General features: G+C 47.3%; 1 protein-coding gene across 1 annotated transcript; it reads right to left on the reverse strand.

Annotated features, from left to right (window-relative positions):
- Window positions 1-11,565: 11,565 nt before the first annotated feature.
- LOC146799769 (E3 SUMO-protein ligase KIAA1586-like) lies at window positions 11,566-13,846 on the reverse strand. Its single transcript, XM_085627928.1, has one exon. It carries the CDS (start codon window positions 13,844-13,846, stop codon window positions 11,615-11,617), a length of 2,232 nt encoding a protein of 743 aa, XP_085484054.1. The 3' UTR covers window positions 11,566-11,614.
- Window positions 13,847-15,934: the final 2,088 nt, after the last annotated feature.

Genomic DNA, 15,934 nt, shown 5'->3' on the forward strand with positions numbered 1-15,934 from the left:
AAAAAGTTCGTACCTGTATGATATGTTGTCAGTTTAATCCAGGAAAGAGTGTTCCCGTAGAGCAGGGTGGATTTCAGCCTCCTGACCATCCTTTTGAAGTCCTCCAGATGGATTATATTCAGATGGAACGTTGTCGAGGATTCAAATATGTCCTCGTAGTTGTCTGCGCTCTCTCCCGTTGGACAGAGGCGTATCCCGTATCAGATTACACTGCCCCGACTACTGCCAAACAGCTAGTTCGAGAATTCTTCCCACGGTACGGTTTACCACGTGTTGTATATTCAGATAACGGTCAGCCTTTCTCATCCGAATTAATGAAACGTGTCTCACTCTTGTTGGGATATCAGTGGAAATTCCACTGTGTCCGACACCCCGAGGCAGCAGGTCTCGTAGAAAGACATAACCAGACACTGAAAATCAGACTGTCCAAAATATGTAGAGAGAAAGGTGTCGACTGGATAGTAGCATTACCAGTTGCACTCTTTTACATGAGAATGGTAGCACACTCTAGAACAGGGCTATCCCCGTATGAGGTGATCTTTGGTAGACCACCGAATATGTGGGGGACGCCTATACCACGCAAAATAACTGACATTGACTGTAACATGCTGACAGATTACTTGGCTTCCTTGATGTCTGCACTACAATCTTCTCGTTCACAGGTAGCTGCAGCCTTTCCCGACAACACTGAGGCGAAACCCCATGACGTTGTTCCGGGTAATCTTGTCTTTGTGAGAAATTTCGACAGGAAAAGTCAACTGGAGCCCAGGTGGAAAGCACCCAAGTTGGTCCTGTTGACCACAAGAACAGCCGTGAAGATCGAGGGACGCAAAGGGTGGATTCATTCAAGTCACGTCAAAAAATTTCATGGACTACCTTCAGATATAGACACTGTGCCCTGCACTCCCTCACAGACTGATTCAAAACTTCCTTTTGTTGAACAGAATGACTCTCAGTACTATAAATTAAAGCTTAGGCCCAAACAGTCGAGCAATTTGATTGTTTAAGTCCTCTCCAAGGTGAAGCGGTTGAATTGTCTCCGACATGTATCCCTTGGACCTGAGTAGAGAAAATACCCGAGAAATGTTGAAACGACAGGCGTATTGTAAATCACTGCGTAGCTACTGTATGAGGACATTATTAATTTTGTTTTTATTGAGTATTTTAGTAATTATTACAAGTGTGATTTTGCACATATATCATCCTATCTCTAGACATGTTTATAATGTTGCTGCAGAACATTCTTTTAGTGACCTACCGCCACATGAATTATCTTATAGACTTGCGCTGCGCAATAACACCTTCATTAGTATGTTACATCATTCCCATCAGACTAGTAATGCGACCAATTGTTGGGTGTGTGGCCGACTTCCTCCCTATCAGAATAACAAAGGAGTTCTGCCTTTCTTTCCACATCCATTCACACACAATGGCTCCTGTGGAGCATGGTTTAGTTTATTAAATTCCATAGACCCAGACACAGCAGTTTATCAACAACATTGGATATGGGGAAATCTGAATCTAGTTTTATTCAAAGTCTGTCACCCTAATAAGGAGGGTCACCCCAGTAGAACAGGAACTGATTTAGAAAATGAAGTGTATAAAGTAGGTAATTTTACGCCTAATCTTATGATTTTGAATGTCAAATCCGAAGTTGAACTAATTCTGCCCACTATGTCAGTATTTCCAGTTAAGGGTGAATTATGTGTAAGAAAAGTTGGTTCCATACATATGGGCCATAGCCAATGCGTTACTACAGTAGAATATAGTGATCAAGGTAAATCTTCATTTAGAGCTTCTCGCCATTCTTACTTCATATGTGGTCAGACGGCATATATGCGTCTGCCTCTAGATTGGGATGGTACCTGTTACATAGCATTCCTTTTGCCACCTGTTTTCCTAGCTCCCCCTGATTATTATCGAAATGTTCATTTAGTACACAATAGAGAGCAAAGAGATCTCCCAGTTGTCGATTATACTGAGACAGCATGGGACAAGTATGTAGATTTCAATAAAGGTATCTTTCCCTATATAGGTACAATATCAAATAGTAAGCTGATACGCAGACTCACCAAGACTCTTGAAGCTGTAGTAAACGAGACTATAGCCGCCCTAGGCAATCTGACAGAGGAACAATCAGTGATGAGAATTGTTGTTCTCCAGAATCGTCTTGTCCTTGACGTCATCCTGGCCGATAGGGGCGGAGCTTGCAGGGTCATCGGATCCAGCTGCTGCATATTCATACCAGAAAATTCGCCATCTGTATATAAAGCTATAACACACCTTCATAAGATTGTAAGCCAGATACACGAAAATCCAGGCACTTGGACGTGGTCCGGGTGGTTTTGGAGTGTGATATCAGCCTGGGGATGGAGAGTTTTATCCTTCCTAGGTATTGGCCTTCTTATGCTCTTCAGTTGTTGTTTATGCCTGCAAGGTGGACCAGCGATTTGTGGTCTGTGTGCCACATCATGCATTCCACATCACAGGTCCCGTTCAGAATGCCGGAAGGAAGAAGAAATGATGCTCCATGAGCAAATCAATGGAATGATGAAGATTGATGTCTCGTGAAGGGCAAGAAGGGGACAAGGAGGGAATGTGGAAATGTGGATTTTCCTGATCAGTTATGTCCCCTATCTTGGACCCCAACGGTTCTATATGCATGTTACAAGTACATGTATGTTCCCTCCAGTTCCAGTTTCTAAGACGCAAACATATGTGTGTCTACCGTCGACATGTTCTCTGTCAGATCCGCCATCACAGGGTTGGATATTCGATTCCTAAGTATGAAAGGCCACCGACTTTATATGGCTAAGTTACTTCATTTTTACAGTTCAGGCAAGTAGGCCCGATTCTGTCCTCAAGCCTTTCCCTGCTCTCTGTCTCTGACAGCTTCAGCTTGAGCTCGCATCTGTATCCATGAACTTTGTCCTACTCCCTGTGCAGCTAACGGTGCCTGCCTCGGCCAGTTTTCGCCTGTCTGCCAAGAAGTTGTATTTCACCTTCGAATTATCTATTTTGCTCTCCAGCCGATGCATTCCTGTCCAGTGATTTAGGTAAACATTTCCTTTAGCTCACAAGCAAAGGACTCAGCCTTTCCGTCCTCCTGCAAGTGATTCATAGCCCTGTTGCCATGGAAAGTTTTCTATCCCTCGCATCTCATATAGACACTTAGACGCTTGTACACGTACACAGTCAGTATAGAATAGATTCTGTCCGAGAGTCTCTTCCTTGTGGATAACATAGTTCTTTAAACATAGGATGTTAGATATGATTTGGGATTAGGTTGACTTGACCCCCAGACTTCTCGTCTCCACATGTAGAGCTAAATGTCAAGTCCCCTTCACCCCCTAGTTGCACGTCAATTACACGTCATGCTGCCGCGCGCGCATCTATGCCAAGTATTATCTTATAGATCCACCTATGTCTGATAATTCTAACCAATCATGTTTCTTTTATTCCTTATTACGCCTAGTTTCGATTATGTCACTGTTTTGTCACTTTTCTTATCAAATGTTACGCCTTCTACATTCGTTTCATTGTAATGTACTTATTATAAAAATACATGTCTGTTAATAAATTATTGTACTTCACTTCCTGAACCCTCGTGGTGACGGAACCTGAAGGCCGCGACTCGAGTCGGCCATTTTGAATGGAATAAAGCCCATTAGAAAACCTCTTATACCACGGATTCTGCCTCTTGTTATTTTGAGCTATTTACTTTATTTTAAGATTCCGTATGAAATTCAGTCCGGTATTTTTATTTACCACAGACCACTCTGTGGGCAGTCTGGAGAGAGGGACAAGCGAGGGGAGGGAGGCTAGAGGTCACTGCGTGAGACCACTCTGTGGGCAGTCTGGAGAGAGGGACAAGCGAGGGGAGGGAGGCTAGAGGTCACTGCGTGAGACCACTGGGCACAGTCTGGAGAGAGGGACACGCGAGGGGAGGGAGGCTTGAGGTCACTGCGTGAGACCACTCTGTGGGCAGTCTGGAGAGAGGGACACACGAGGGGAGGGAGGCTAGAGGTCACTGCGTGAGACGTGAGACCTCTCTGTGGGCAGTCTGTGGGCAGTCTGGAGAGAGGGACAAGGGAGGGGAGGGAGGCTAGAAGTCACTGCGTGAGACCACTCTCTGGGCAGTCTGGAGAGAGGGACAAGCGAGGGGAGGGAGGCTAGAGGTCACTGCGTGAGACCACTGGGCACAGTCTGGAGAGAGGGACATGGGAGTGAGGCCAGCGGTCACTGTGTGAGACCGCTCCGTGCATCAGTCTAGAGAGAGAGGGGCATGGGAGGGAGGCCAGTTGTCATAGCGTGAGACCACTCTTTTGTGCAGACTGGAAAGAGGATCACTTTGGGGGAGGGAGGGCAGCGTTCGCTGGGTGAGTGCTGTCTATATTCAGTCAGGTCTGAGTGAGAGGCCAGCGGTCACTGCGTAAAAGCGCAGCCAGGCACTCAGGAGACGCAACTGTACCGCCAGCTGTTCAATCACTGCGTGAGACCACTCTGTGCGTTGTCTAATGGTAGGGGAAGGCCAGCGCCTCTGCGTGAAAGCGCCCTGTACTCAGTCTGAAGGCAAATATTTAAGAAAAGCCCAGGGGGGTGGCGGTCCCGATGGCTTGGGGGGGGCCTCTGAGGCCTCCCCATTTTAAAAACAAGCCCCAGGGATGGCGTTCCTCGGGGCTGCGGGGGGCCATGTGCCCCCCGCAAATATTTAAAGAATGCCCGAGGGGGTGGCAGTCCCGCAATTACAATATTGCATGTCCCCCGGAACTTGGCCCACCCTGGGGCTAAATAATAACGAAGCGCGGGAGTCAGCACTTCATTTTTTTTTCCGGCCGAATTCTGGCTTGCGTGAATCTCGCCGATTTGTTTTTTTTTTAAAAATGCTTTTTTGGGCCCTGGGGGTCCTTGTGGGACCCCCTGAGCAGGCCCAGGGGGCCAGGGTGTTTCTACCCTGCCCCCTTTTCTTGTTTTGCGCGTTTCTTTTTAGGTCGAGCCTAGAGCAGCGCATGCGCTGCTTGCTCGACTTTTAGTAACTGGCTTTTCAAAGTGCTACCAAAGGCTGTTCCCGGGCACCAGCATGTGGTTACGCGCAGCGTGAACGTGCTTAGGAGCCATGTGGCTTTTGTAATGGCTCATTAAGACTTCCAGCGCCTGAACCATGCTCCTCCACCCCCTCTCTCTGCTCTCACTCCACCCCTCCATTCTCCCCCTCACTCTTAGTCAGCTTCATTTTCCTTCATTCTTTTGTGCTCAAAGTGTTAAGTTTTCTTGTTCGTAAAGAAATAGAGTGCGCGCATTTAGCATGTCAAACCTGTACTTACATAGACACATTTTTTTACATGTGAACTACGTTACTAAAAAAACGCAAACCTTACACATTAAATCCAAAGCATTGGATCATAGCTAGAAGTCATAAATGATTAGAAGTCATTCTGACGGCTGGTGGTGTGTGCCTGGTGGAAGCGTGCACTGACGGTTGGTGGTGTGTGCACGCTTCTACCAGGCATACACACCACCAGCCGTCAGCGCATGATTCCACCAGGCACACACACCACCAGCTATCAGTGCACACTTCCACCAGGCACACACACCACCAGCCAGCAGCACACACTTCCACCAGGCATACACACCACCAGCCGTCAGTGCACAATTCCAACAGGCACACACACCACCAGCCATCAGTGCACAATTCCAACAGGCACACACACCACCAGCAATCAGTGCACGATTCCACCAGGCACACACACCACCAGCTGTCCACCAGGCACACACCATCAGCCGTCAGTGCGCGCTTTCACCAGGCACACACAGCACCAGCCATCAGTGCACGCTTTCACCAGGCACACACACCACCAGCTGTCAGTGCACGCTTCCACCAGGCACACACACCACCAGCCGTCAGTGCACGCTTCCACCAGGCATACACACCACCACCATCAGTGCACGCTTTCACCAGGCACACACACCACCAGCTGTCAGGGCACGCTTCCACCAGGCATACACACCACCAGCCATCAGTGCACGCTTCCACCAGGCACATACACCACCAGCCATCAGTGCACGCTTCCACCAGGCACACACCACCAGCCGTCAGTGCACGCTTACACATGGCACACACACCACCAGCCATCAGTGCACGCTTCCACCAGGCACACACACCATCAGTTGTCAGTGCACGCTTTCACTGGGCACACACACCCCCAGCCATCAGTGCACGCTTTCACCAGGCACACACACACCACCAGCCGTCAGTGCACTCTTTCACCAGGCACACACACACCACCAGCCGTCAGTGCACGCTTTCACCAGGCACACACACCACCAGCTGTCAGTGCATGCTTCCACCAGGCACACACACCACCAGCCGTCTGTGCACACTTCCACCAGGCATACACACCACCAGCCATCAGTGCACAATTCCAACAGGCACACACACCACCAGCCATCAGTGCACGATTCCACCAGGCACACACACCACCAGCCGTCAGTGCACACTTCCACCAGGCACACACCACCAGCCGTCAGTGCACGCTTTCACCAGAGACACACACCACCAGCCATCAGTGCACACTTTCACCAGGCACACACACCACCACCTGTCAGCGCATGATTCCACCAGGCACACACACCACCAGCTATCAGTGCACACTTCCACCAGGCACACACACCACCAGCCAGCAGCACACACTTCCACCAGGCACACACACCACCAGCCAGCAGCACACACTTCCACCAGGCATACACACCACCAGCCGTCAGTGCACAATTCCAACAGGCACACACACCACCAGCTGTCCACCAGGCACACACCATCAGCCGTCAGTGCGCGCTTTCACCAGGCACACACAGCACCAGCCATCAGTGCACGCTTTCACCAGGCACACACACCACCAGCTGTCACTGCACGCTTCCACCAGGCACACACACCACCAGCCATCAGTGCACGCTTCCACCAGGCATACACACCACCACCATCAGTGCACGCTTTCACCAGGCACACACACCACCAGCTGTCAGGGCACGCTTCCACCAGGCATACACACCACCAGCCATCAGTGCACGCTTCCATCAGGCACATACACCACCAGCCATCAGTGCACGCTTCCACCAGGCACACACCACCAGCCGTCAGTGCACGCTTACACATGGCACACACACCACCAGCCATCAGTGCACGCTTCCACCAGGCACACACACCATCAGTTGTCAGTGCACGCTTTCACTGGGCACACACACCCCCAGCCGTCAGTGCACGCTTTCACCAGGCACACACACACCACCAGCCGTCAGTGCACTCTTTCACCAGGCACACACACACCACCAGCCGTCATTGCACACTTTCACCAGGCACACACACCACCAGCTGTCAGTGCATGCTTCCACCAGGCACACACACCACCAGCCGTCTGTGCACACTTCCACCAGGCATACACACCACCAGCCATCAGTGCACAATTCCAACAGGCACACACACCACCAGCCATCAGTGCACGATTCCACCAGGCACACACACCACCAGCCGTCAGTGCACACTTCCACCAGGCACACACCACCAGCCGTCAGTGCACGCTTTCACCAGACACACACACCACCAGCCATCAGTGCACACTTTCACCAGGCACACACACCACCAGCCATCAGTGCACGCTTCCATCAGGCATACACACCACCAGCCGTCAGTGCACGCTTCCACCAGGTATACACACCACCAGCCATCAGTGCACGATTCCACCAGGCATACACACCACCAGCCGTCAGTGCACGCTTCCACCAGGCATACACACCACCAGCCGTCAGTGCACACTTACACAAGGCACACACACCACCAGCCATCAGTGCACGCTTCCACCAGGCACACACACCACCAGCCGACAGTGCACGCTTCCATCAGGCATACACACCACCAGCCATCAGTGCACGCTTCCACCAGGCATACACACCACCAGCCATCAGTGCACGCTTCCACCAGGCACACACACCACCAGCCGTCAGTGCACGCTTCCACCAGGCATACACACCACCAGCCATCAGTGCACGATTCCACCAGGCACACACACCACCAGCCATCAGTGCACACTTCCACCAGGCACACACTGGCTACCTTTTTGCCAAATTTGGTGTAATTCTGTTCAGCAGTTCGGGCTGTAGTCGTGTCTAAAGTTTCCTAGGGAAAATAACATAGAGAAAACATGTTTTGGGACCCCCTTTTTTCTTGACCCCCGCTTGCCGAATCACCCCGAAACTTTTAAGATAGGAGCTGACCGAAGCGCCCCACGAGTTTTGAAAATTTTGCGACGATTCGTCAACCGGCGCCAAAGTTATTGGGAAAACAAAAAACGCTTTTCCTATGGAAACTAGGTCCTAACTATAACTACCTACTGGCGACCGCCAGTAGATAATATATATATATATATATATATATGCACTCACGTTGAGATTCAATTTGCAAGGCAATAACTGAAAAGCTCAGGAAATAGTCTCTCGCCTTACGCGTTTCTAACTCCATAGTTCTTGATCACAGGCTGTCACTGAAACATCCAACAAACAGTGCCAACATCGCCAATCACATTTTATATCCTCTCTTATTGATCTCACATGTGCCAAAATATAGCAGAAAGTGACCCATATTTTATTATTTACAAGGACAGGAAAAGCCACCCTGTGTGGCTTTTCCTGTCCTTGTAAATATGGCCCCTTTACACGCTGCACATTGCGTGAAAGGGGCGTTCCATGGGTGTTGCTGTTGGTGTTCCACCGCAACACGCATGGAATCTGACACATTTCCAGATTTATGAGAAATCATAAACCTGGAAATGCTTCAGTTTCCTACGCCACCCTAGAGGTGGCGTAGCCAGGAGCAATGAGGAGAAATGTTTTAATTTCTCCTCGTTTTTTCCTCCTTCAATGCATGTTGCATTCTTCAGCATGCATTGAAAGAGGAAAATGCCTCTAGTGATTGTTTTTGTGCAGGAAGGTGCTCCTTCCTGCACAAAAACAATCTCCCCAGGGCGCAGGCATCCTTGCACCATGGTGCAAGGGTGCGTGCGTAGGCGCATGGCAGCTGTTTGTGTGCCAGCGCAGGGGAGAGCACAGGAATGCGACATATCATTGAAATTATGTAGCGTTCCTATGCTCTGAATGTGCTGCAGCGTGGCGCAGCCGAAGGACTTTTGGTGCCGCGCTTCGGCTCTTTCTTATAGATCTGCCCCCACCCCTTTAAGCTTGAGTTGCAGTGCCTGTTGATGTCAGAGTAAGAGCAGCTCGCCCTCGATAAGGAAACCTTGGAAGTATAGAGGGTTAGGGAGAATTTGGGATTAGAGTCCTGTGGTGTCAACACTAGTCAACCTAGAGTTCCTTGGTGGCAGCACTAGTGTCCCTGGGGTCAGCGAACAATGGTTTGACGCTAGAACCTGAGCAGGATAGTCCCTCCTTACCAGGAGGAGGAGGATATCCATAAATGGATCACTGCCTTGGAGAGGGCCTGTAAAGTTCAGAAGGTCCCTAAAGGGCGGGGGGCTGCTTTCCTGTGGGTCTCCTTTGCTCGCAAAGGCAGAGACAAACTTTTCACTGTCAGGGAGGAACATGCTGATAACTAGGCCTGGGCTAAATTTCCGTTCCGCTCACGGAAATTGCGATAATTTGACATTTTTGCGTTCCGCGGAGAGCGCGAAAATGTCAAAAATTTTTGCATTCCGTAGCTTAGCGATAATTTGTTTCTTGCTCGCGCTGTAAAATAATACATTCTTGCGCGCGCGCGATCGCCTTACCTGAATCCCCGCATTTGCCGGCAAGTTTTCCCGATCCGGTCGCGTTCTCCACGAGATGTTGGATTGTTGGTAGCCATTTGCGCTGTCTCGCGACAGTTCGCGCCCGCAGTAATGTCATTGGTAGCGCGATCACGTCTTTCTTCTCGCGATCATGCACCGTGAGAAGAGTGAAAACAAGATGGCCGCGCCCGCGAGCAACCGCATGGGTAAGTTGGCGAGCCGCGACCACGCAGAAAATACCGCGAACGGGCGGGAAAAAAACTTCCGCATCTTCGCGATATTTCTGCGTGTTTGCGGATATTTTTAACATTTTCGCGATAATTTGCGAAAGTCGCAAATTACTATTTACTAATTTACTATTCCAACTCCAGTCCACTTAACAGTAGGGAAGGTTTTGGGATAGTAAACTACACTATTTGTAATGTTAGCACGCCATCTAGCGCAAGTCGATGTAAAGACTTGCGTTGTAATGGCATTGCGTTGTAACATCGCATGCGTTGTAACGCATGCGATGTAAAAGCTGCGCGTGGTAAAAACCGCGTTGTAATGGCTGTTCCCCCAAAATAAACATCTCTAATTTTAAGATCTTAATATATGGTCGCAAATTAAATACAATTGAAAGCTGGTTTATGGATAAGGTAAAATAGATAATGCAACTCCCTGGACATATCTTGGCATTTGGTTTGAAGAAAGAGGTGGCTCCAAGGCACAGCTTCAAGGACTCCAAAGCTAGGAGACCCCCGTGCCCTCTGTGTGCGCAGCATGAATGAATGAATGAAAGGGCATTTGTAAAGCGCCTGGCTACCCGGGAGTGCACAGAAGCTGCTGAAAGGCCTGACATGTTTTAAAAGGTTTACTTCACTGTGAAAAACACTAAAGCCAAAATCCAAAGGCAATCTATAAAACCGCTCGAGTGAATGATAGCCTCACATTACCGGACAGGTCTGCAATGGTCTTTCTATTCTGTGAAGAAAACACATATTTGGGATGTCATTTGTACGTTTTCGAACTCACATTTTCCTCTTGGCACATGAGCCTGCCGTCCAAAGTATGAACTGTCTCAATGCCCGAGGGAAGCCAGGTGGAAACCGCTGAGCCCTCCACTCAAGAGCGGGGGTTTTATGGGCTGTTCAGCTGTCGCTACATTTGAAAAGAGGGAGACGGAGCAATGTTTGGAGGGTGGGAAACGATTCACACAGACAGCGGCATCCTCAATGCTGAGCGCGAGGGGAAGAAACGAAACTACAAATTACAAGGGGCACCAGACAGGCTACGTGAGATTCGAGCTCCAGATGTATGCGCAGCACAGGGGGAGTGAGACCCCGCAGCCATGCAGGACGTGTCGGTGCTCATTACATGCGCTGCCCTCCGCTGTACCAGCACCAGCTACTGATCGACATACTGCAAAAATAAAGGTGTCGAATCTATCCTCAGACAGACAAGATCGAGCTAACCTCACAAACTGGTCGGCTCTCATGCCGGTTGTGCACTGGGAACCTTGTTGCGATGGCTAAAGTTGAGGGAGACAGAATAGACTAGTTTGCCCAGGATAGCGCCTTGCGTGCAAGTAGGTAATAGGTAGGCGCTAGCAGTGCTTTAAGTGGGAAAAAAAAACTGGGGGTGCTCTAAAAGGGGCGTGGTTAATGTCTTGAAGGGGCGTGGCCTATCCGAGTAGGGGCGTGGTCTAAATCAAAATAACTAGCACTGTGTGCTTAAGAAAATCATGAAGTCGCATCCAGCAAAGGATAATAAAATAGGCAAAAAGGTATATTTATTAAGTATAACCCATAAAAATACCAAACACTTTAAAAAACATGTAAAGAATATTTATATTACTTAGAAATCTATTGCAGGATTCCCCAAAACCCTCGAAGATATTCAGTGTGTTTGTTTTGCTGGGGTTTCTCACAACAATTTTCTTCAGCAGCCCTTCTACCTTTTGCAAGCCAACTCTTTACATACAGCTTTGGGTCAAATGTTTCAAATGGAGGACCATTGAGTTTTATCCATAGGCATGAAGAAATGGTCTTGACAAGAAGAGAGGCCCTTGTTGGACAAGCAATTAAGTTCATTGCGCTGAAACCTCTCTCGCAATCCGCATTACTTGCTGGCAGGGTTTCCATGCAAACTACTAACTTTTGTAATGCTTCAGGGGTTTTCTTTCCACCAAAATCTTTGAAAAGTCTAAAAGCTTGGATAGTATCTCTTGCTGGCAGCTGAAATTCTGAACACAGTTTCTGGATATCTGTTTCCCCATAAAGAATGCATTCATCACCAGAAGGCAAGTTGCCTGCATCTAGCACACTGAAGCTGGCTACAAGTTCTTTCTCAGAATCAGGGGCACATCGTTTATTAATATTTACTGAAAGACTTTGGTAAAACTGATTTTGATTAAGGGCAACAGAGTTACTTCTACCATGGGAAAGAGGAACATCCTTGAATTTGCCCTCGTCCACCGCTTTCTGAGCCGCAGAAGCAAACTCACCTGGTGAGTCCTTCATTGCTCTAAATATACGTACTTGACTAACCAAAAGTCTGTGGGCATTGACAATTGTAATATCCCTCCTCTGTAAGGAGAGTGATGAGTCTTTGAGCTCTTGAAGTGCATCACACATTACCCCCAAATCTCTGATAAAAGAATAGGATGTAAGCTTCTTCAAGAGACCTTCATACTTACTCCGGTCTCTTATGGGTCTGGATGGGTCTTTAGAAGCATTCTCAAAATGTTTGCACAAGGCAGGGAAGCAGTTCCAAACAGCTTTCACAGATCTGTAACTGGATGCTACCCATCTAGTATCCAGCATTTTCCCTATCTTCTGAAGCTGTACACATACCTCGCTGGCGGCCAGATTTAGCTCTCTCTGGTTTTTTGGTGACATGCTGTATGTGGCATACAATGAGTCCATGAAAATCTTAAAGTGATTGACCCCTGCAACCTCATCAACTGTATCTGCCACAGCAAGTTCTAGTCTGTGAGCCAAACAGTGCCATGTCAGTACAAGATTTGGAAATTCTGATTTCAACAATGCTACTACTCCTCCTTTTTTACCAAACATTACTGCTGCTCCATCAGTACATACCGCAATCAAGATATCATGAAGCAGATTTTTTGTGAGTCCAACTTTTTCAAAGTAGCTTAGGAGAGCTGTCTTTACGCCAATAGCATTAGTTTCTGCCAGCTCCAGAAGGCCGAAATAGATGGTCACTGGGGTACTTTCATTTCCAAAAATGCCACGGAGGTAGATGATCAAGGTAGAAGCATTGCTAATAGAAGTGCTCTCATCAATTAATACTGTGATCTTTGGTTTGTGTTGTCTGATATAACAGACCAATCTTTGTTGCATTTCCAATGCAATGTGTTTTATTATTTCTGTTGCAGTCACATTGCTGTGCAAAACAGGGCCCATTGCACTGCCACTCTTTGCCTGAAGGAGAATTAGATCAGGGTGGTCAGTGAAAGGGCGATCTTTTTTTGCCAAGTAGTAGGCAGTGTCAAATACCCTGCATGTGCTCTCCATATGTTTTGCATTACATTCGTGTACTGTCACCACAAATGTATTTTTCTGCTGAGCTGCAAGAATGTCCTCAGCTGCCAAGTGACCAGCGCTAGCCTTATGCTCCATAATCTTCTTCCTGAGCTGTTTCTGCCTAAAAGCTTTTCCGTCACCGGAAGGACCAACCTCGCCATCTGCCCACACTTTAGTTACGCGCATGCCTTGGGTGTTATTGTGCACTGAAAGACCTGTTGATTTAGCCCGTTTACAGGAAGAGCATCCAATATTGCTTGACTTAAGGTACAACCATTTATATTCCTCCTGAAAGTAATACCACTGTTTAGTGTTCCAGCAGTCAGGGAGTTCGACAGTTTTTTTCTCTGGCACACATTGGAGTCTTTGTAAAGGTGGACTGTCCCTGTCAGACTCTTGCTGAGTTTGACTAGCCTCATCAATAGTTGGTTGTACTGGACAAGACTCCCCTGTAACTCGCTGGCGCTTCAGTGCCGGTAGGAAGTCAATCATTGAAGACTGCATAGACTTGCGCTTCAGAGCAGAAGCAGATAAGCTACTAGTAGCCATGGTAAAATGTACAACTTCCTTCTTGAAGGCTGGACTGGTATATCTGAAAAAGAAAAGAATTTTGCTCTGCTGGTTTCCTCTGCCGATTTTGGTTTCCAGGTGATAAGGCCTTGCGTCACGAAAATAGAATATTGAGCCTCTTATCTGCAACAAAAATTGAATAGTTTACTCCAGTGATCAACAATGTTTAATTGGAGTGCTATTTGGCAGGCAGGTGTCACTCTTCATTTTGTGCTGCTCCTGAAGGGATCTCTCATTGTACAGTGAAGTTGTAAGGTTTTCCTGATCTGGAGATCCCAAAATAAGTCTTCCCTGGGTCTCCAAAAGTCTTTAAGATGGCACTGGTACATCTGTATGTACTCTACTCCAGTCTACTTACTCCTTCGTGATTGCATACACTGCCTCACACATGGGATACCAGTGCACACTGCCTGCACAGTTCTCTCACACACATACTCCCTGCTAAGGCCCGATGTATAGTATTTTGATTTATGTAACACTTACTACCCCTGATGAGGGGTTGCATCGCTTGTTCGGCGAGTAGCATGCTACTATGAAATCCATAAAGGATTAGTGGCAAATTAGTATAGTGATATATGAAAGTAATTTGAGCGGTGAATGTGTTAGTCATTTGGATTGAGAAGGGTAGTGGAGGGATAGAATAGGGAAAAGGTATGCATTTATATAGCACTTGCTACCCCCCCGAGGTGTTGAATTGCTTTTTCGGCGAGTAGCACGCTACCCCAGAACCCATACAATACTAAACCCACAGAACAAACCCACAAAGCAAGAATAGACTACTGCAACACTGCATGGAATAAATAATATCCAGAGGCACTGCCATCATACTGCGTCACTGCATGGAATAAAGAGTACCCGTAGGCACTGCTCTCTTCCTACCTCGCTATTGGCATTGTAAATGACAATGCTTTTTATATATTTGTTTCAAAAACCAACACATTAATAAAAGGCATTGTAATCTACAATGCCAATGGCTCAAACTCTAGTAAATGCGAGACCTAATGCATTGCAAATGCTTGTTTTGAACTTTCGTTCTGACAATATAAAGGTTTTTTTAAAAAAGAAAATGTACTTTTGATGTAAACTAACGGCACCAAACATGTCACAGTACCTTGCAAATGCAAATGTTTCTATACATCACCATATGAAACATATTTTAGCCAATGTAAAACAGACAATGCCAGATTAGGGAAATGTAGAAAAGGTCAAGAAGAAAAAAAACATAGACGGCTAAAATGTCCTGACTCATGCGGCTTACTTATATTGTAAAACAAAGAACTATATGATAAAAATATATATAATGGTCTAACAGTTTCTGAATGTTCTTTCCTGGCATGTGAGAAATTCAACGGTACTGACGCAAAGCATTTCTACTTCCTACCATAATTCACGAATAAACATGTTATGGTGGAAAAGAGCATGCCATCATGTCCAGTGGTGAGGCTTGGAATGAAGCTGCCTTCGATTTAGTTTCTTACGAAAGTGAATCACTATTTACAATTTGTTTGGGCTGTTAAAATTCCAGTCATGTCAGGGTACGTTCATAATGTGACGCCCCTGCACTTCGTGGGGCGTAAATACCAAATTTAAATGATCCACCCTACAAAGAAGCAAATATTACTAGGTTAATTAGGCATGCAATATCTGACTAGTTGTATCACAAAAGCAAAACATAGGAAATTCACCACAATATTTTCTTCAACAAGTTTGGCCAAATCAACCAGCAATAAAGCAAATTAATCCTGTAACAACTTCCCCTGATGCCATTTCATGAGCAAGGGCCATGCAGCACAATGTCCAGTCTGGGCCTTATGTTGTAATGCTAATTCTTTTAAACCAGGTCTTGAATGAAATTCATGGTATGGACTCATTAACAGTAAAGTGTGTGAATCCGCCTAACAACCCTGCCCGGGTGTCTCGTGAAAGCCTGTTCCTTAAAACGCTAAAGGTAGCATGTTTGTGCTGCAGGGGGTATCAGGGTACTGTATTTAAACCTTAATCTTCCATGAACTCTAAGGTGCATGTTGATGGGCGCTGACATGGTTAATTAATCCACGTGGATACTGT

Source organism: Triturus cristatus, chromosome 9, assembly GCF_964204655.1.
Source record: "Triturus cristatus chromosome 9, aTriCri1.1, whole genome shotgun sequence".
Classification (NCBI taxonomy): domain Eukaryota; kingdom Metazoa; phylum Chordata; class Amphibia; order Caudata; family Salamandridae; genus Triturus; species Triturus cristatus.

Bases quoted from the DNA above. Each gene is read 5' to 3' on its own strand.
- LOC146799769 (XM_085627928.1), bottom strand. From the start codon at position 13,846: ATGGCTACTAGTAGCTTATCTGCTTCTGCTCTGAAGCGCAAGTCTATG.